Genomic DNA, 20601 nt, shown 5'->3' on the forward strand with positions numbered 1-20601 from the left:
CTAATTAGGTTCCTCAAATACTCCTCTTTTCTCCATTGCATGATTTCCTATAACTTGCTTCAAATCTATTCAAGAAAAAATTCCTATACAAATTGAGAAAAATATGCAAATATATATGCACTAAATATACAAAACAAATTGAGAAAAAAATGCAACCTTAAATGCTACTTTGTATAAACTACATGATGTTTAATCCTAAATTTGCTTAATAAATGTTTTATTTACCGTTTTGTCATTTGATAGGGACTACCTCTTTATTTACTTGTTAAACAACAATCATACCATACTTGATTTTGACATATATTTCTAGAAAAACCATATAAAGTTAGTTAGCCTCATTTTGATGAAATAACGAACTCCAGGAAAACAAAAGAAAAATGGGAACAAGAGAAAGAGAAAGAGACAGAGATCTAGAGCTACTAATCCCCGTTAGTGTTCCGCCATTGGTGTCCACCCTCGAAACCTCGAAACCTTCAGCCCCTTCTTCTCCTTCTTCTTCTCCTTTATCATTTCATCACACTTCCCCCGGCAAAGAGGTTCCTTCTATTCTTTTTCATGATTTTGTCTCTGTTAATCTTTGTCAATTTTTTTACGTGTTATATGATGATTTTCATTGTTTATCTAGCTACATTTGACAATCAATTTGATATTTACGTAAACAATTCTTAATGGTTTCCTTAATTAGTTAATAATCTTATTATTTGCTTGAATGTTGTCTGCAATCGATTGTATAAGATTAGATTTTTCTTTAATCGATGCATATATGGGAAATCATATTCTTGTAATTCATTGTTTATTTTTTTCTTTCAATTGTATTAGATAAGATAATGGTATGCTTGATCTATTTTCATACATTTTAATATATTCTTAGTCATCATAATATTTGGTAATGTTAATTTTGTAGGCATGTTGCAAAGTCATTCGAAGTTGGGCTACAAAGAAGTTTATGTCTGGAAGGTGAATATCTAATTCTTAGGCTATAATGTTATATGGTAACTCTTTTAATTATATCGTGTTTGTAACAAGATTGCATGTAATTTTGTTCAAAATGTAAAACCGTGTTTCATCTTAAAGTTTGTTATGAGTATTTCTAAAACCTCAATGTATGGATTAAAATGGGGTGGAAGGAGTTAATTTATTTAATTATATATTATGTTCTAAATTTCTAATATATTGTTCGTTGTTTTATATGGCTTTTTTTTTTTTCCAGTGTGATTCTGCTTCCTATAGCCATCACCTTTTACTTCACTTGGTGGTTTATTCATTTTGTGGATGGATTCTTCTCACCAATTTTTACCCAACTCGGAATAAACATATTTGGTTAGTACTACTATATCTTTTTCTGCTGTATACTTGTGTTTTCGTATGAGATAATTTTACTTCCTGGTACTTGGGTCATTGTAGATTGAAAGAGGAACAGGATGCTGTTTGATTCGAAAAAGAATGTATTAGTGTAGTTTTCACTTTTATTCCAAACATCATACATGTAAATAGAGCTGACTCTTGTTCTCATACATGCTTAAGCTCTCAGCCCTGATACTAACTGCTAGCTAGTGTCCGCTAAGCTAAGAGTTTTCCTCATCTGGTAGGCAATGTTTTGCTGTTGAACTTCACGAATGCCTCTTAATGCAGTAGAAGATTAAATGGAAAACCTTTAACAAAACCTTAACTCTTAAAAACTTCCATAATTTTTTACTTAAACTTCATAAATTTTAAGCTAATATAGTAATATAGCTCTAATGTGCTATCTGAATGGCTGAAAATGGACTAAGTGATCAATTGATTAATCTTATTGCGAAAATTTCTAGGCCTTGGCTTTGTGACCTCTATTACATTCATTTTCTTGGTGGGAGTGATTATGTCATCATGGTTGGGAGCTTCCATCCTCCAGCTGGGGGAGTGGTTTATCAAGAAAATGCCCCTTATAAGCTATATATACTCTGCTTCGAAACAGATTAGTGCAGCAATATCACCAGGTATGTGTACATACAGTTAAATCCTATGAGCCTTGACCTAATCTTTGAGTTAATAACTTGATGACAATGGTCATTATTTCAGATCAGAACTCGCGAGCTTTTAAGGAAGTGGCTATGATCAAACATCCTCGCGTAGGAGAATATACACTGGCATTTATCACGTCTACTGTCACCCTTCACAGCCACATGGGTGAAGAGGAACTTTTCTGTGTCTATGTACCAACAAATCACCTATACTTGGGTGACATGTTTCTTGTAAACTCTAAAGATATTTTGAGGCCTAATCTCTCGGTTCGTGAAGGCATAGGTAAGCTTAGAAAATTGAAAGATATTTCAAAGATATGCAAAAACATATACCTACTAGTAGTAATTGGAATGTATCAGTCTTATTATTTTCTGACTTGTATCAAAAAACTTTGGGACAGAAATTGTCATCTCTGGAGGCATGTCAATACCCCAAATACTGACTACAGTAGATGCACAAATCATGCGTGCAGTAAGAGGCGAGGATATTTCAAAAATACCAGTTTAATATCGGGTTCTGCAGATGATGAAGCTTTAGGAATTAAAACAGAAAATGCAAGGTGAATTCTCATACAAGCCATAGCAAAAGCACAAGAAACCAGATTAAGATGTCTAACACGGTGTGTTTTGCCTTAGGTTCTGGAGTTCAGCTTTGAGAAGGAAGACAGGAGCCTCTACTGATGATGATGAAAAACTAGGTTTTGACAATGATTATCTTGTTAATTGTATAATTAGTTGTTAGAACAGGAATTGGAAATGTGATCAGCTTTCTACTGTAAAATCTGTATTGTTATACTTCAGTAACTGTGATGAAGGAATAAGAGAACCATCAATGATATGGAGTAAAGTAATATGGTTTCACAACATTTCGTTTTTGAGATCGTCTCATATAAATTTTTGTTTTTTAAAATTCAATGTACTTATTTATATTGTTTGATACAGAGTAAAACAATAGGAGAAAAGGAAAAAAGGATCATTGAGGTCATTGTATCTTATACCAAAATTTGGATTAATAAATATACGGCAATAATAGTTTGAGCCTGTAATTAGTGTATTGTAAAAGATACTTAATTCAGATTATCAAATTCATAAACTAATGATTAGATCAACATATTCCGTTGTCGTCCAGCGGCTAGGATATCTGGCTTTCACCCAGGAGACCCGGGTTCGATTCCCGGCAACGGAATTCTTCTGTTTCTTTTTCCCATTCACTAGTCACATAATTGGCGGTATGTATACAGATCGTGTAGAAAACAATATACAATCACTTTCCACAAGTTTTTCATACTGCTATAATTTATTAACTGGCCGCCATTCTAAGTAAACACGAAGTACTACATAAGCCAAAATTGTTGTTTTAAGCCTTAAGGTGCCATATTTAAGCTTCCAAGTTCAACTAGCTTATATAGAGAGCAACATTGAAAAAACCCCATTATATACTGCTCCATAAACTGTCAATTCATTCATAGATAATAAGAGTCAGAACACCAGGACCAAAAATCTACACAGCTGACAACGTAATTTACAAAAATCAGCTTCCTTTCTCATGGCCTTTCCTACTCATTAAATGCCAATGAAACAAAATGAAAGGAGCAGGAGAAATTCCCCCACGGTGCACAAAGATTAATCTACTAACCTCGCAAAAAAAAATCACACCAGCCCCCTGCTGATAAAATGCACTAGGGGAGTCCCGTGTTCACTGGTAAAGAGTAGCATTAGACTACTAGCTATTAAGAGTGGACAAGACACCACCTGTTGCGGTCGGAATAACCACCTCCCATCCAGGCCCTTTGAGGGGCAGCACAAATTTCTCAACTTCAGCCTCCCCTTTATCACCTGATGCAATTAGCAAGTCAGTACGATCAAGCACTTTTTCGAGGTCTTCATCGCTGATTTCTGTCTGCACAATTTTATCTTCAGCATCTTCTTCCTCTCGGAGAAGTTCCAGCAGATCTTCCTCCTGGTAACGCGGTTTACAAAGAGAACATGACAGTATGACACATCCAATACATAAAAAAATAACATCAAACAAACCTTTCAAAATGAATTAACATCAATATACATAGGTTTGACAAAAGTCAAAACAGATTTATGAAAACATGTGAAAATTAGACATGCTAGTCAGTCAAATGTAAGGCGCTCAGCTGTAACAATAACTGTACTTAGCAACAAAGCCAGAGAAGAATGTAAAACACCTTAGAGAATCAGCAGCATAACAGAATAAAGAACAGGCAATGTAGTCTTTAGCAGTCATGACAAAAATGAAATAGAGAGTGGGGCAGAATAACCCCCAAATATGCACTGCAAGTCAAGTTTTGTTACTCCGTACTAAGGCTCCATTTAGTTGCATGGAAGATGGATTCAATACAAGATGTTTAAATAACAATATTTCAGTTGGACATAATCATATTGATAAATATTATAGGTGCGCCCAACCCCTTGATGAGATTAGGCATGAGCACTTGTTTTTGAATTATTTTCCTCACCGTAGAGAGGAACAATGATACAGTTTGTTTTCTCATTTTGTGCTATATGACAAATCCAGCAAAACATTTTTCATCCTTTCACCCAAAGCAGCAGAATAAGATGTTGAAAGAAAGATACCTCCAAAATATTATTCATTGTCCTTTCAGCCTTGAATTGCCCCTGACCAATGACTACATGTTCAAGCCTCAGCTTACTAAAAGCCCTTTTAAGCATACGACCCTGAAAAAAGAAACCCCAAGTTCCTCAACAGATGCAAAAGGCATTGAAGTCTATTTCACAACAGAGCCACTTTAATCAGGAAAGTACCTCAACCGATAGTGCAGTGGCAAGCCTGTAAACATGAACAGGCTTAGTTTGACCAATTCTGTGACAACGATCCATTGCCTGCAGATCCATTTGGGGGTTCTGGCAAGTAGATGCAATTCTCGTGAATAACATTACAATTCAGGTGAGAAACAAAAATAAATAATCACAGAACAAAAGTGAAAATTTACCCAGTCACTGTCATAGAGAATACAAGTGTCCGCAGCAGTAAGGTTTATTCCTAATCCACCAGCCCTTGTACTGAGAAGAAATATTCTATATTCGCTGTCTATGTCATTAAAATCACTAATCTGTAGAATAATAGATACATCAGAAAATTTTCAAGTCAACAGGAAACACATTTTTAAAAAAAATCCAGAATGAAGGAAGGCTATTACAAGCCATGAAAATAAAACGATGAGCAAAAATTGGCATAAATTTTAATGCAAGCCCACAAGCACAGACCTGCCTCCTCCTATCTTCAAGTTTCACATGGCCATCAATTCTGCAAACCTTAAATCCCTTCTCACTGAAGTAGTAATCCATTATGTCAAGAATTTTGGTCCACTGAGAGAATATAAGAACCTAAGAGCAATAAACTACTAGATTAGAAATCACTAGTAGAAATAAAACTACATCACCCAGTACGGTATGATAAGTGCAAACTTCAACTTCAAATACTTGCCTTGTGCTTTCGGGCAAAGAGTTTAGCCAACAACCTGTCCAGCAGCCGGAATTTGCCACACTGTCCAACTATTTGTTCCACAGGAGGATAGAAGTCTGCCACAAGGAGAATTCCAAAATCATTAAATAAGAGATACTAAGTAGCAGACTTTTAAATTTGGTCATCCTAGGCACTCACATGATCCATCAAAAGCAGATTCCAAGAGATCTGGATGATTGCAATTTTTCCTGAGTTGAATCATCAGATTATTAAGCTTTCCTTTAAAACCACGTGGTACAGGTCCTGCAATTTTGGAATGAACATAATCCATGTTATCAGACAATAATTGATTGTAAATTTAAAGCATAATAGCTTGAAACCAAACTATCAACAATTCTACATAACACTAACATTAATAGGTACTATTACAGCTTGTGACTGCTTAATTCAATTTTATTTACTGAGCCACACTTAAACCACTAGATTAATAAGGGGTAAAAAAAACCTAATGGAAGCTAGTCCCACTACAACATCAACAACTGATACTGCCAATACTGCTAATTTATGAGATAATAATGGATTGTGGACCGCCTTTTCAAAACAATCCATCAACCTCTAATAGCTACTTCACAACCACTGAGCCATCAACATACTAATACAACTGATGATTGGGTCACAATTCAACTTTAAACACCAGCTCTTTCTATTTCTATGCACTTTAGCACTTAAACATGCTAGCATCCACAAAAATGGCAGGTAATTAAAGCCATATCAAAAAGAACACATAACAGTCAGAACAATAACCTTGATTCTCAGAGATAATAATCTCAATTGTCAAACATAGCTTTATATAGGCATGACAAATTTATCAGAAAAGGAAAAATCACACGATACACATCATCTCCACAGATATCGTTGGTATCATAGGAACGGAAAAGATGTACTAAACTACAATATACTTGCATTTTAAAAGATAAGGGTGCTTCTAAGAAGCTACAGGTTTGTTAACCAGTGTGGACAAGAAAAGTAATATAAACTGTATGCCTTACCTAAGCTTACATTCGTCACTAAATGATTTTCCAACGTTCGATTGATGAGGTGCTCCTGAAAATTCTTTTGATGCTCAGTCATGGTAGCATACAAAATTATCTCCTTCTTGCCGGGGAGAGATTGTTCAACATCAGCCTTCATTCTGCGAAGGAGAAATGGACGTAATATGGCATGTAGCTTGGCTACCACCTAATTACAACATACAGGTTCAGTATACCACAATAAAATATTTTTTTAAATGATTACAAAAGAAAGTATATCAAAGTTCACAGCATTTTTAAAAATAGCTTAAATGCATGCCTGAACCCTCCTTTTCTCTTCTACTTCCTCCTTCACTTCTTCATTGCTACGCTTTCCTGACAGGTCAAACCTGTAAAAAAAATGAACGTGCCATTAATATCGAACAGCCCGAGTTTAAGTGACACAAGGGAGATAATCTCATTACCCCCTTACTCAAGCTCCATAAAATTTAAATCAATATTACATTTTAAAAAAAAAAAATACTAATAGTTAATCATTTAACAGGAACAGCCATCACAATCGAAGATCTAGCTTTACTTTTTGCTTGTAAAATTATGATGATATCGAATAACTCAATCAAGAAACTTTTTAAAAAAATTCTAATGGAACCTTAAAGTAACAATTTTAGGTGCCCCGAAAGCTGTTAAATGATCTCTATTCATGTTGGACAAAGAAACATTTTTTTTTAAATGAACTCTATTCATGCTGGCTTCAAATTTTCCATATTCAGAAAATGAAATTCAAATCTTATTTCTCAAAGCCATGACAATACAATCCGCCCAGAGATTCAAGAGTAAGTAAAAGGTTTAAGGAGTCAGTGTTACTATAAAAATAAAGTTTCAGTGTCCATCAATTTTCATAAAGCCATGGTACAACAAGAAGCTGAAATCAAAGTAAATGTTAAGAAAGTTGACATAAATTAGGTGTACTTCAACACCCAATTGTACATTGGATGTTGCATGTCAGATCCTCCTACACTTTTATTGAACTTTTATGTTTGATTTCAGATCTGAAATTAAAGTACATCTGAAATCAAAGTAAATGGTACAACAAGAAGCTGAAAGTCAATGCCTAATATGAACTTTTATTGAACTTAAAAGTTTTAGGGGATCCAACACCATGTCAGACACGACAACCAAATCTGAGCATGAGCAACATAGGTCAATCATGACCACAAAACTGATGAACCTATGCACTGGCAGTATTTCAAAACTAGATTGCGATATTGATGAGGTAGCAAGCAAAAATAACTAGTGTAAGTAAAACACAAACCAAGACTCAAATTCTTCATGAGATGAGAATATGTCAGGCAAAATGAAATTCAATAACGACCACAGCTCAGCCAAGTTATTCTGCAATGGTGTTCCAGTCAACAAAAGCTTGTTCTCAATAGGCAAACGCTTCAACTCTTTGAATAGCTTGCAATTTGAATTCTTCAAACGATGGCCCTATTCAACATACAACCACAACTGGAGTAAGCCCTCTAAAAAGCAAAGATAAAGAACAGAAAATGCAACACAACGCATTAATATTTTACCTCATCGACAATAACATATTTCCACTTGTAATGCCTCAAGTGTTTACGGGCATCATTTAGAGCTACCTCATAAGAAGTAATAACTATAGGGAAATTCGGACCAATGCTTTTGGGCATATGTTTCACGCGTATCTGATTCCTTTCTTTCGCATCACCATGATAAATTATGGCTTTCACTGATGGCGTAAACCTGATAGTAGAAAAACAAAATGGCATTATGTTTGAGAAACTAAGGAAGCAACAAAAACACAACCGCAGTAGTAAATACTTGCCTAATCATTTCATTCATCCAGTTTGACAGAGTAGAGAGAGGAGCAATAACCATATAAGGCCCATCCAAACCTTTCCCTTTAAGATGAGCCAGAAACCCAATGGTCTGAATCGTCTTTCCAAGTCCCATTTGATCAGCTAGGATTCCATTTAGACCATTCTGCCAGAGAGAAATAAGCCACTTCACTCCTTTGATCTGGTAAGACTTCAGCTTCCCACCAGTCAACAATGGTATAAGATCAGACTGCTCCTTCTCAATTCTTTCTTCCTCAGTAAGATCAGTATCTTCAGCAGCTGTACCTTCTTTAGATCTAGTAATCATAGCTGCAACTGCTCTCTTAGCTTTCTTCTGCACAAAGAGATACACAGCAATTACACCACAAAATAGATAACCAATGGCCACAAATATATAATCAAAAATTTTGGACTAAGAAACAAATAAGCTTCATCTTCAACAAAACAACACATCAGAAAATGCAACAATGTCCTTTTTTAATTCATTAAGTAAAGTACGTACATCGTTATATTGCGCAGCTTTCTTCTTACCGCCTCGCCTTCTCTTTTTTCCTTTGTTCAGCTCTTCATCTTCCTGTTCTTCCACTCCATTCTATAGTCATCAAGCACATAAAGAAAAGAATCAGCATATACAAGCGCAACAACAACCAACAATAGCATACAAAAAAGCTAATAACACATACCAATGTAATGTCATCCATCTTTTCCAACAAGAACTCAGAGTAGAGCTGTGTTTGACTTAAAAGATCATCCAACTTAGAAAACTGAGACTCGTTAAGGGTGGCTGCCTCAGCCGCCAATCTTTCCTTCTCAGCAATTTCTTCTTTCACTCTCACTTCAAGCAGCTTCTCTTCTTCCTCTGCCATTTCTTTCGATATAAGAATAGCATCTCCATTTTTCGCTTCTATAAGTACATCGCTAACTTCAGGTTCTTCCTTTACTATATCCTGTAGGTTCACAGAAATTAATAAATAAAAAAATCCTCAAAGGCTAAACGCAATGACAAAGTTCAAATCAGAACGAAGAAAAATCAATAGCAATGCTAAAACAAAATCCAGTAACCAGCTATCAAAGCACACACCTACGACCAAGAGTTCAACAACACTACTAAAATGTTGTTTATCATACCAATTGAGAGTCAAAAATACATCTGTTTCTTATTATTTGCAACGATTAGACATTTTCCCTCTCTATTTTATGTCAAATCGTTGCAAATAATATGAAACAGAGGTAGTATAACATTATGACTATTGAACAAGACACTGAACAAGTGAACAACAATGCTAGAAAACCTCGTCGAAAATGTGAGAGTTCGGTAAACAATTAAAGAACATTAGCAAGCCAAACCAGTAATATCAGTTTAAACAATTCAGACATTAAACAGCATAAAAAATATACACACAAATTTATATGAATGAACAGTAAGTTTGAAGGAAAACACACTCAAAAAATAAATTCTTCCAAAAAAATTCGGAGTAAAAACTTAATTACACAAACAAAACCAAAATTTATAACTTGATAATTCAATTAACAAATAAAACGAGAGAAAATCGAAGAATACCTCGTCTTCGAGAACAGAAGTAGGAGAATCAACGTTAGGATCATCAACCTTCATTTCATTTTCCTCTGCCATTATCAAACCCTAACACTCTTCCAAAATCAAAACCTAAACAACATAAAAATCAAAAACAATTAAGAAATCAAACAATTTCAAGCATCAACAAAACCAAAACATAAACAAAATTCAAAAACTGTAAATACATTACATAAACCACTCAAAAACTTAGGGTTTTTCAAATTTGAAATTCAACCAAAAACATCGAAATGCGAGAAAAATGACAAAAAAACGAAGAATCCAGAAAACAAACCTTGAAGATAAAGAAAATGGAAGAAGAATTTGCAGAAGAAGTTGGTTTGCTCAAGGAAGAATGTGAAGAGGTGAGGAGAGAGAAAAATGGAGGAAGTGAGAGAGTGGAGAAGGGCAGTAGTAGACTAGTAGTACTACCACTATTTTTAAAAAAAAAAAAGTAAATTAAAAAAAAAAAAAAAAAAAAAAAAAAAAAGAAGGAAAATATGGTAATTTAATGAATTAGACCATGCGTCTTGGGCGGGAAATCGAAAATTTTTATGACAATTTTGCCCTTGCCTTTTTATATAAGGTGGGAGGTGGGATATTCCCAAGTTTTTGAATTTTCTTTGCTGTTGTTCATGAATATCTGCAAATCTCTTTACTTTTTTTTTGTACTGGGTACACCTACTTTTTATTTTATTTTTTGCAGTGTGTTGTTAATTATAATTTAATTTAATGGTGATTTGATTGTATGGGTCTCTGTGTTTGTGGATAATGGGAATTAAAAAAAAAAACAAGTGATTGATTTCTCATTTTACAATGCAAGGTACTAGTATATGCTAGGGGTTTTTCTATTTAGGTTATTTTTTTTGTTTGGTGTAATTAATTTTGTAGTTGAATTTAAATTGTAGATTTTTTTTTTTGGTGAAATTTGTACAATAATTAAATCCTTAACAGTGTGATTAATAGCATATACGGAGTGGTTTTAAAACTTGTTTTATTGACGGGAAAGTCATGAAAAGTAGAAGATAATGAAGTTGTTTAGTTGAAAAAAACATAAAAAAAACCACATTTCTAATAAAAGTAAACTTTTCAAAAAAAAAAAAAAAAGAATAATTAATAACATAAGATCTCCTATAGTCCTAGGCACACTCAATCAAACATTAATTCTTGAGTTACTCCCTCCGTCCATAATCCTTATTGGTAAATTTTAATCCCAAAATGTTCACCCCATTTGCTTTTCCCAACAACCATTAATATTAATTTTTACCAAAATTCCCTCCAATAATATTTGTACAAATTTATTATCCCATGTAAATTTTGTTTTACCATGTATTTTTATTACTTTCTCTCTCTACTTTTTTGAATACCCAATGTCAATTTACTTTTTCAATTTACTTTTTCAATTTACTTTTTCAATGTACTTTTACTATTCTTATTTGTGTTTATTAATTCCCGTGAAAGATGCCCATAAGGGACTATCAAAAGGGGACGAAGGGAGTATTATATATTCTTTATTTAACCAAACAGTCACTTAATTTTTCCCCCTGAAATTGCTGAGTGCAAAGCAATTCTTTTCGGCTATAAGCTAGCTCGAAGGTATGAGATGAAGAACTTGGCGGTGGAATCAGATAGCCAAGTAGTTCTAAATCGACTTTTGAAAGCTCTGATTATTTTCTCAGACCTTGATTCTGTTTTAGATGATCTTATGTTTGTTTGCAAAGACTTTAATTTTGTTTATTGGTCTCATGTTTGTAGGGATGGAAATTCTATCGCCCATCACCTAGTTAGGATAGTACATTTTGAAATTGAATAAGTGTGGGAAAATCATCCTTTCGATATTGCTCCCTATGTACTAATGAACAACTTGCCTAACTCTTGATTAATGGTACTTCTAGCTCTTTCATTAAAAATAAAATAAAATAAAATAAAAAATCACATAATATATTGATTAAGTTAAAAAGGGAAATGCTATACATAGCCCTTAAGGCTACATATAAGCATTAAATTTACACTTGAAAATCGTAAAAGTAAAAAAATCATGAAAATATAAACACTAATTACACCGACTTAAGCGTGTTTTTGTCATGAATTTCTAAATTTATACAGTTTCCAAGAGTATATTTAATGCTTATATATAGCCCTTAGGGCTACATATAGCATTACCCTTAAAAAAATATAAAAAAAAAAAAAATTTACTCATGAACTCAAATAACAAAAACGTTTGCATACATCTGATGTACAATAATATTAATGTATATCGAGGTAACTTTTACTGAATGTAGGGTAACATTTATTGAATTTAGGGTAACTTTGATCCATAAATCTTAAATAACTTTTATTTATATATAATGAGCAACTTTTATTCATTATAGTGTAACTTTTGATCATTTTAAGGTAACTTTAAAGCGGATGTACAATATTTTATTATCAGTTTTTTTTTTTTTTAAAAAAAATGTTTGGTCTCCAATAATAGTGTTTGGTAAATTAGTGGTGAAATTATTATCTTTATCCTAAAATAAAATTGGACATTTATATTATCCGTCGTCAAGAATTCACAAATTAAATATTTTTTACCCAACATACGAAATACAGAGTATTATTCTATTATCCTTATTAGTTACTCCACTTCAAAAATAAATTTGACTTTTGTACTATTTTGTGAAATCATTAACATAGCAAAATCATATCACTACTTCACGAGACACTACCGGTCCATATATATAGATAAGACTCTATGGTGATGAAGGTAAAAGGACTCGGGCCTGTTCTGATACGATTATTTCCAGTTCAGTTTAGTTCTAATAAGCTCATTTCAGTTTATATCTAATAAAGTAATAAGTTCATTTCACTTCAGCTCTTAATTTCCTTTTCTTATAAAATATTCAATTCAGTTCAGTTCAGCCCTAAGGGTAAGTTTATCGGGGGTCTTGGAGTGAGTCTTGAGTAGAGTCTTACTCAAGACTCAAGCGTTAATGTGCTACAAGACTCATGTGAGTCTTGGAGTGAGTTTGTAAAATTAAAACTCTTCTCCAGACTTTGCATGTGACCAAAAATGCTGCAACATTTTCTCATTAGCCAACCAATTCTTGCCAACTCATCACCTAATGTTTATAATAATTTTTTTTTTAAAAATAAATAAAGATATTTTTGAGAGGATAAGTAAGTCTGAAGTGAGTCTTAGGATAATGTGTGAATTTGGAGAAACTCTTGTATAAATCTGAATAATAGAAAAATATTTTAAAGTTAGTGGAAAGTTGATGTGGCAAAGTCTAGAGTCTGGGATAAACTCACCCTAATAAGTTCAGTCAATCAGAACAGGCCCTCGATGACTCACTCTAGGGATCTCTTACTATACTGGAACCCTTGGTGTGCTACCCAGTCACATATTCATGGTGCGCAATATACAAGTACTAATAGAATTTTTTATAGTGAAAAGAGTCGATCATCGACTTTATGAGACAACAGAAATCAGAACAATACATGTGAGTGATACATTAGACATCTCAGTGCAAAACATGTTGCTGATTTACGAAAACAAAAAATTTCTATGATACTATGATTGAAATACTGAATTGAGACTTTGCAATTTGGCGAAATTGATCGCCAACAAAAATAATAACAATGAAAATAAGGTAAACAATTAGAGCACCTCAAACATACTGAGGTGAGATACAAAATTTTTTTAATTACAAGAGGATTAACGACGACAGAAATTCTCAAAACCCATGTACTCGTGATTCTGCAGCTTACTTATAATGTTCGCTATTCCCACTCCACCTACAATGTTAAACAAAATACAATTATGCACGGGATTTAATAGTACAAAATTTCTGTACTAGGATTGCAACTCATTACTCCGTATATGTGCTAGTGCACCTGCTATTACCAACTCGTGCACTAGCACATATATACTAGTGTGCCAAAGATGAACAAAGATATATGTTAATGGGACCATTTTTTTTTTTATGTAATGTGTCAATTTAACAAATACTCCGCAATAGTTAATCATTTTTAGTCTCAAAATAGATGAAGCATAATTGAATAGGAATACATGATTGTATGTACCTAGGGTGACTGCACTAATAAGAATCGTTGATGCGAGGATAAAGATGATAATCGAGGCTCTGCCTAGCACTTTTACTGCCCTCGTTACAACATGCTGACCGGCGAAGGCTGCTAGTGTAGCAACCAGGACAAAATAAGCCGCTGAAAGACAGAAGAAAGTGATTAGATAACAACACAGAGTTTATCATTTTACCACTTCTAGCAAATTATTAAAAATAAGATGCATTTTACATTATGTGATTAAAAATTTTACCATATGGAACAGGGAATCGCTTAAGGATGTAGTATTGGATGACAGACATCGAGGATGAGAATATCATTGAAAATGTTGAAGTGGCACTTGCTACCTGCATACCATATTATCAATTGATTACATATTACTACATAGATAATTTGGGAAACGTCGTTATAAGCTTTATGTTTTCTTCTCTAATTCGAGATACTGATGTCTGTATACCTGAGGAGGAATACCGAGTTCAAGAAAGAGAGGTCCCATGATGAATCCGCCGCCTAGCCCAAGCAAGCCACCAACCATACCGGCAATTACACCACACATAGAGTACAAGAAGATTTGGTGCACCTTGTAACTGGTAATTTCTTTTCCCTTGGATGAAAGAACCTTAGTCCCATTGTATAAACCTACTGCTTCATATAGCGTGACTGATACAGCTATAGGTACCTGCATTCCGAAAGGTAATGCTTGTCAGATCACTGTGGTATGTTGAGCATGTACTCCAACATAATACTCTTCCTTAGTCCGGAATCAATAATCATACTGTCCCGACCCTCTAATAATTAAGGTGTCACATGGGAATATTTTCATGTTTTACCTGCAGTAGATCTAGAAGCCAATACTGAGTGGAGCAGGTCACTGTATATTTCTGCAAACAAAGGTAATTCAGTTAACAATTTACCCCAAACATATAAGGAAAATATTTCAATACAAAAATGACTTAATGTTTCACCAAAAAAACACTCACCTTGATGAGTTGAATAGCAAGAAAACCAACCCAAACAAATATAAGCAATGATAGCTCTTTCCAGTATATGTTGGACAACATAGGAACCTAAGATCATTCATGCTACCAAAAAGGTTAGCAATTGGAAGTTTAAAGGGATTTTATAAGTGATGTTTTTGATGTGAAAAGGCGGACCTTAGCGTCGTGTGCAGGCTGAGCAGGAGGTCCACTGGCTAATGGTTTGTAGTCCCCTCCAGACTCCTCTGTAGATAGTAAACATAAACATTCTGATTTATCAGGAATACTTCTTGGATTATTTACTTTCTTTTATTTACTTCATTTATTTATTTCTTTTGCATTGAATCTGACTAATAGAATCCTGTGACATATTTACAGGTTGAAAACTTAAGCTGACCTTCTGGCTTAGGCAATGAGGCCACTACCTGAAACAATACAACCAAAAGCGATCAAACTCATCAGTAAACAATTAAAAATCTCTTAACTCATGCTTAAGTGCAGGACTGCAGGTTGTGTAATTAATGGTACTATTATGAACTAATTAATGTGTAGTACCTCCTTCATTCGCGATTCTTTCTTCCATGTATCAACACCTTTGAGTATAGCTTTTATTGATGTAACTGCCAGCCATAAGCAACTCAATGTGTCAAAGCTTGAGAGAAATTGTTAAAATTTGGTTGAATAAAAAATTTAAGTTTAGCAGATGGAAAAATGTATGTTTATAATCAAGGCACCTAAGAAAAGGATGATGAGAAGGACAGTGACCATCCAATCAGCAAACACGACGTTGAAGGTAACTCCGATGCTGATCCCAAGCATAAGCATAGGCTGGATTAGTACAGCCAAGTCATAGTCTATAAGAGGCATATCCAAAGTTGGATGCCTTTGACTCAAATTACAGTATACTGTTGATGTAGCAGCTCCCATAATCATACCTGAAATATCAACAATTTCCACAATTTAGGCCAAGAGATCTCATTTTATCTAGATATTTAGTTTTCAAATTATATATAAGTACTCAAAAAAAACACCTTCTAAATTGAAACTATACTACAATCAGAAGACTATATACCCACATTTTGAAATGGCAGTGGATGATTTAGGGTCAAAACCAATGATCAAAGTAAGCATTGGCACGAATATTCCACCACCACCAACACCACCAACACTTCCAAGTGCAGCACCAAGGAACCCTATACACGATCCCACCACGATCCTCCAACCAAACTCGATATCCTGCTCAACAAACACACAACAAAAACAATGACAACATACATCAGAACACCAAAAATGTTCAACATTTCAACAAAAGGCGCTAGAAAGAAAATTGGAGCTAAGTGTAAGTAGACTAACAGGCCAAACAGGTTGATATGAGGATTCTCCTGCTTTCCATAAGAAATGATACATCTTAGTCAAAAGGCCTTCTTTCACAACTTGCTCTTGATCAACTATACTAATTGCAGGATGATTCGCGGTATCCTTTAAGGGTCTCTCGGCATAGGCTACTGCATTCAGAAGCAGTATGATCAAACAAACCATCCATGCTACAACTTTTCTTTGGTTTAAGCCATTCGCTTTCTTGAGTAAAGCCATTAGCTAGCCTAAACTTAGCCTTCAAATACACGTTTTTTTTGTTTGTTAAGAACTTAGCTTGTCTTGGAATTGAAAGGATATAAAAGAGATAATGTGCTTTCAATGTTCTCTTGCAGCTTAGCTACTTTGCTTGTATTTATAGAGTGTAGATTACTCTTGGATAATTGCACTACTGCCCACTTCAGTGTAGTTTGTCTTTAAGGAGATCGATTCTTGCGTGTTCTTTATCGTTTAGGGTTTTTTCTGAAAATGTAAACTTCACTCATAATGAGGAATAATCCGTTTTGGTTAGTAAAATTCAACGACCCCTACAAAAATAAAAGTATATATGTAAAACAAATTCCACTGCTTTCACTTTGGTAAAAAAAAAAAAAAATCCACTACTTTCACAATCTGTTTAACTGGACCTAGTTTTACTCCGGCAGTATTTATACAATACCATTTGACTTTATTTTCTAATTTATAGTTAAGGAAAAACATAATCATATAGAATCGTCATCAAAGATTGCTCAAGTGGTTATTGTTTTCCTCCAATCCTGATTCCAGAAGATCTTGGAATTGATTCTCATCACCCTCGCTCTGTGGCTCTCTAAGCTGAACATAACAGACCCTTATTAGTATACTAAAAAGCATTCCTTGAAAAGTATATGTGTCACATGTCATCTTTCTCATACACTAAAAAGAGGTACTCGTACCACATACATACATCATTCACAATGAAAATTTTAAAATGCTAACTATTTTGTTATATATAAACTAACAAAATTACTTGTGAATCAGTGACAATTACTTTAAGCTAGTAAAAATAAGTACTGAGCATTATAAACAAGTTTTATTTTTATTTATCTGTTATATTTAATGGAATTTTACTAGAAAATCTATCTACAGTATATCACATTTATAGCTAGGTAGCAAAGAGAGAGTTCATCTTCATTTCAAATGTGAGGCAAAAATGTACTAATGTATATTAAAAGAGAGTTTGGCCACATATTTTAAAAGAGTACCAAAACTACCAATCATAATCCAAATGCCAGTAAGAGGATTTTAACTTGAGACATAACAATATAGCATACACAAGCTCTATGTCTTAAACGTTAGTAATTTGAACTCAGTTTGTGATATAAATAGAGTATATAGCTCGCCAATGTTGTACATGTTCGTCATTTTCCCTCTGTTTCTTACTCACATGTGTGTTACTCCTCCGTATCTGAATAATTGCGTCACTACATTGACTAGAATTATTAGTAAAAAAATAAAAAAAAATAATGTTATTAGGTAAACTTTGATAGGATTAGTCACAATGTATAATTGTATACCTTCATAATATTAGATGTTTATACCAATTGGTTGTTGGTGTAGTGGTGATTGAGACTACATTTTTAAATACTCCTTCCGTTTTTTAAAGTGTTTAATGGAACATACTTTCTCTGTTTTTTTTTTGCTTGACATATTTCTTTTATCGCGCTTGCCAATGCAAAACTTCAGCGATCAATAACTTTAATTCTTCATAAGTAAAAATTATACTCCGTAAAAGTTGTATTACATATCATTCACAAAAGACGGTCAAAGGAGAGGTGATGAATAGTGTAAAAGTGAAAGCGGGTCAAGTAAAAAAGAACGGAAGAAGTATATCTTAAATAGAGAGAGTAGAGACTAGATACATATTGCACAACGTTAAATACGAGGAGTATCTAATATATAATCCATCTTTGTCGCGGGGCGACAATCTTCCCCCGTACGTTGTAAGATACTGTTAAGGAGGAAATAGAGTGATATTGGAATTTAGCTCAAGAAAGGTGTGATGCGTTTGTTCGTGTTATATTAATGATTCTCCAGGTTACAATTAAATCCCAGAAAAAAAACACATTGTACGATTCAGGAAACTTCTTCGAAGTTTACTGGCTAATACCTTATATGTTAATATTAAGGCCAACGAAATTTCGTAACAATAGAGTAGGGTTATTTACACAGTTGCTGAACAATCTTATACGTTCAAGTTATGTAATTTGACTAGTGAACTTATTTGTAAGTACAAGTTTACATATCAAGATAAAAATTTATTGGACCGACTTGAGTATTTCTACGCAATGTAAATTGTATAAAATGTGCAAGTAAATGCCAAGAAATTTCATGCTAATCCTTTTAGTATACTCTTCGTATATATAATGTTGTCGTTTTCATTTCTGATAAATACGAAGTATGTAATAAGAACACATGCATATTGAACATTTTGAGGTTTCCTGCAGCGACATTATTGAAACTAATTATTGTGTGTAGCAACCTTCGTAATTTCAAAGGACAAATTATCGAAGGTGTGGCAAAGTGTAATGAATGAATGGAATGCCCCCATCCAATTATTGGTTTGTGCATTTGGGGCTCAATGGCCAGTGATATAATTACTTGGTTCAAAGAATATAATAAAGGTTAAAACAAAATGAACATGAGCCTATCTAAAAAAAAATAAGAGTTTACTAAAGGGAAAAAGTGCACATGTTCATAAGTATTGAAAAATAAAAAACGTGCACATGTTCGTAAGTATTTGAAAGTAAAAAAACCAAATACTTTGTAGTGTAATTCAAAACTAAAACCATATGAAACACAACTGAAAAACCAAATACTCCGAACTTTATAAATTGTACTTGTTGTAACGGATGTGAGAAAGAACAAATTAACGAATGCAAAACAAATAAATAACACACATATTTACGTGGTTCACTAACACTAGTTTTGACTACATCCACGGGCAGGCTAGAAGCCTAGAAAAAAGTTTTATTGATCTTTAAGAATAAAAAAAAGATAGATAAATGCATAACAAAAGTGAAAAGACTCACACAACTTTAAGTAGTTATGTGGGCTCCACCGCGAGCATACAGAGATCTCTCGCTCATTATCGAGCAAGCTTCTACTTGGTCGAGCTATTGCTCACCATCGAGTGAGCTCACGCTTGGCCCCTAGCCAAGCAATCGTTCATGGTCGACCGAGCTATTGCTCTCCCCTAGTACACCTTTGCCATCGCAAGCTACTGAGCGAGCTCTTGCTCACCCCTTGCGAATCTACCATTCACCGTGAGCTATAGCTCGCTTGCATAGGAGCTATCCAACTCGGTTGCAACTTCAAATGTTTCCAAAACTAATGAGCTACCTGACAAGCTATAGCTCATTGCTCCTAAACCCAATTCAAGACATATTTCAACAGTTCTCCATCACTTGCTTAAACCTTACCCTTTCCACTTCTCTCATCCCTTCCTCGACAATGTCAAGTATCGCCGTCATCTAACATTGAACATAGTAGGAAATTTCGGTGCTACCATAATGGCATAGAAAATTTCAGGTAGTACCAGTCACCAAAAAATCACTTGGGATTTTTAATGGCACCGTGTTGATACAGCCCAAATTATCCGTACCTAAAAATTTGAACAATACCACAGGAGTGCTCAATTTTTTAGGCAGCGGCGGTTAGTGCTAGGCGTGTAGGTCATGGGTTGATTGAGTAGGTGGCGTTGTGGTGCAAATGCGCAACGGGTGGTAAAGGATGATGGAATGTAAGAAAAGGAAGTGAAAACATATGCATAAATTCACTCGTTAAAATTTAAAAACGTGACAACTTTGAATAAAATTCCAATTCATTATTAAAAATTGCACCATTTACTCATTGAGACATCGACTTTAACTATTTTACATATACTGTTGTTAATTTTTTTTTAATGTATATACTTCAAACACATTAATTTATTTACAAGTTCTACTGAAAGATAATTAAAAACTCACAACCAAAGTCACAAGTGCAAGTGAAAAAAGCGAGGAACTATGCGTGCAGTAAAAATAAAATACTCATTGTTAAAACACACAACTTTGATTTAAACCAATATTAAATCATCAGACAACAATTCCAGCATGGCAACTTTCCTAAAACACACAACTTTGATTGCAACTCAAAGTAAATGCGACCAAATATTGAACACACAACTTTGATTGCTTTTCACTTTTCTATGCAATTCAACAAGAGCACTTGCATACATGTGAGATCAAACAAGCATCAAAAGGACA

The 20601-nt window shown here is 34.0% G+C and overlaps 3 protein-coding genes and 1 non-coding gene across 4 annotated transcripts; 2 read left to right on the forward strand and 2 right to left on the reverse strand.

The window, feature by feature from the left end:
* The first annotated feature begins 377 nt into the window (after positions 1-377).
* LOC145623660 (protein LIKE COV 1-like) lies at positions 378-2567 on the forward strand. Its single transcript, XM_081676508.1, has 6 exons — positions 378-536; positions 905-957; positions 1211-1320; positions 1809-1976; positions 2059-2283; positions 2402-2567. The coding sequence occupies exons 1-6, from the start codon at positions 378-380 to the stop codon at positions 2506-2508; spliced, it is 822 nt and encodes a 273-aa protein (XP_081532634.1). The 3' UTR covers positions 2509-2567.
* A 547-nt stretch (positions 2568-3114) lies between these two features.
* On the forward strand, positions 3115-3186 carry TRNAE-UUC (transfer RNA glutamic acid (anticodon UUC)). Its single transcript has one exon. It is a non-coding gene; the product is annotated as a tRNA-Glu (tRNA).
* Positions 3187-3451: 265 nt separating this feature from the next.
* LOC145623669 (chromatin remodeling protein DDM1-like) lies at positions 3452-11160 on the reverse strand. The gene is made up of 16 exons (XM_081676521.1): positions 10216-11160; positions 9909-10013; positions 9031-9294; positions 8850-8939; positions 8335-8681; positions 8063-8252; positions 7798-7973; positions 6805-6874; positions 6504-6693; positions 5653-5757; positions 5476-5570; positions 5256-5375; positions 4982-5101; positions 4794-4892; positions 4605-4706; positions 3452-3960 (listed from the first exon to the last, which is right to left on the reverse strand). Exons 2-16 carry the CDS (start codon positions 9978-9980, stop codon positions 3724-3726), a joined length of 2277 nt encoding a protein of 758 aa, XP_081532647.1. The 5' UTR covers positions 9981-10013; positions 10216-11160; the 3' UTR covers positions 3452-3723.
* Positions 11161-13322: 2162 nt separating this feature from the next.
* On the reverse strand, positions 13323-16670 carry LOC145623676 (sulfite exporter TauE/SafE family protein 3-like). The gene is made up of 12 exons (XM_081676532.1): positions 16316-16670; positions 16039-16198; positions 15697-15897; positions 15518-15582; positions 15360-15387; positions 15140-15207; positions 14966-15052; positions 14816-14866; positions 14443-14664; positions 14239-14332; positions 13986-14126; positions 13323-13697 (listed from the first exon to the last, which is right to left on the reverse strand). The coding sequence occupies exons 1-12, from the start codon at positions 16553-16555 to the stop codon at positions 13618-13620; spliced, it is 1437 nt and encodes a 478-aa protein (XP_081532658.1). The 5' UTR covers positions 16556-16670; the 3' UTR covers positions 13323-13617.
* Between the last annotated feature and the right edge of the window lie 3931 nt (positions 16671-20601).

This window comes from Chenopodium album, chromosome 1 (assembly GCF_948465745.1).
Source record: "Chenopodium album chromosome 1, dcCheAlbu1.1, whole genome shotgun sequence".
In the NCBI taxonomy this organism is placed as follows: Eukaryota; Viridiplantae; Streptophyta; class Magnoliopsida; order Caryophyllales; family Amaranthaceae; genus Chenopodium; species Chenopodium album.

Excerpts from the sequence above, each read along its gene's own strand:
- LOC145623660 (XM_081676508.1), top strand. The coding sequence starts at position 378 with ATGGGAACAAGAGAAAGAGAAAGAGACAGAGATCTAGAGCTACTAATC. Across the intron at positions 1,321-1,808 it reads ACTCGGAATAAACATATTTG|GCCTTGGCTTTGTGACCTCT; the intron begins GTTAGTACTACT and ends GAAAATTTCTAG. Across the intron at positions 1,977-2,058 it reads TAGTGCAGCAATATCACCAG|ATCAGAACTCGCGAGCTTTT; the intron begins GTATGTGTACAT and ends TCATTATTTCAG.
- LOC145623669 (XM_081676521.1), bottom strand. The coding sequence starts at position 9,980 with ATGGCAGAGGAAAATGAAATGAAGGTTGATGATCCTAACGTTGATTCT. Across the intron at positions 5,758-6,503 it reads AGTGACGAATGTAAGCTTAG|GACCTGTACCACGTGGTTTT; the intron begins GTAAGGCATACA and ends CCAAAATTGCAG. Across the intron at positions 5,102-5,255 it reads TTGAAGATAGGAGGAGGCAG|ATTAGTGATTTTAATGACAT; the intron begins GTCTGTGCTTGT and ends ATTATTCTACAG.
- LOC145623676 (XM_081676532.1), bottom strand. The coding sequence starts at position 16,555 with ATGGCTTTACTCAAGAAAGCGAATGGCTTAAACCAAAGAAAAGTTGTA. Across the intron at positions 15,898-16,038 it reads ATCCACTGCCATTTCAAAAT|GTATGATTATGGGAGCTGCT; the intron begins GTGGGTATATAG and ends TTGATATTTCAG. Across the intron at positions 15,053-15,139 it reads AGCCTGCACACGACGCTAAG|GTTCCTATGTTGTCCAACAT; the intron begins GTCCGCCTTTTC and ends GAATGATCTTAG.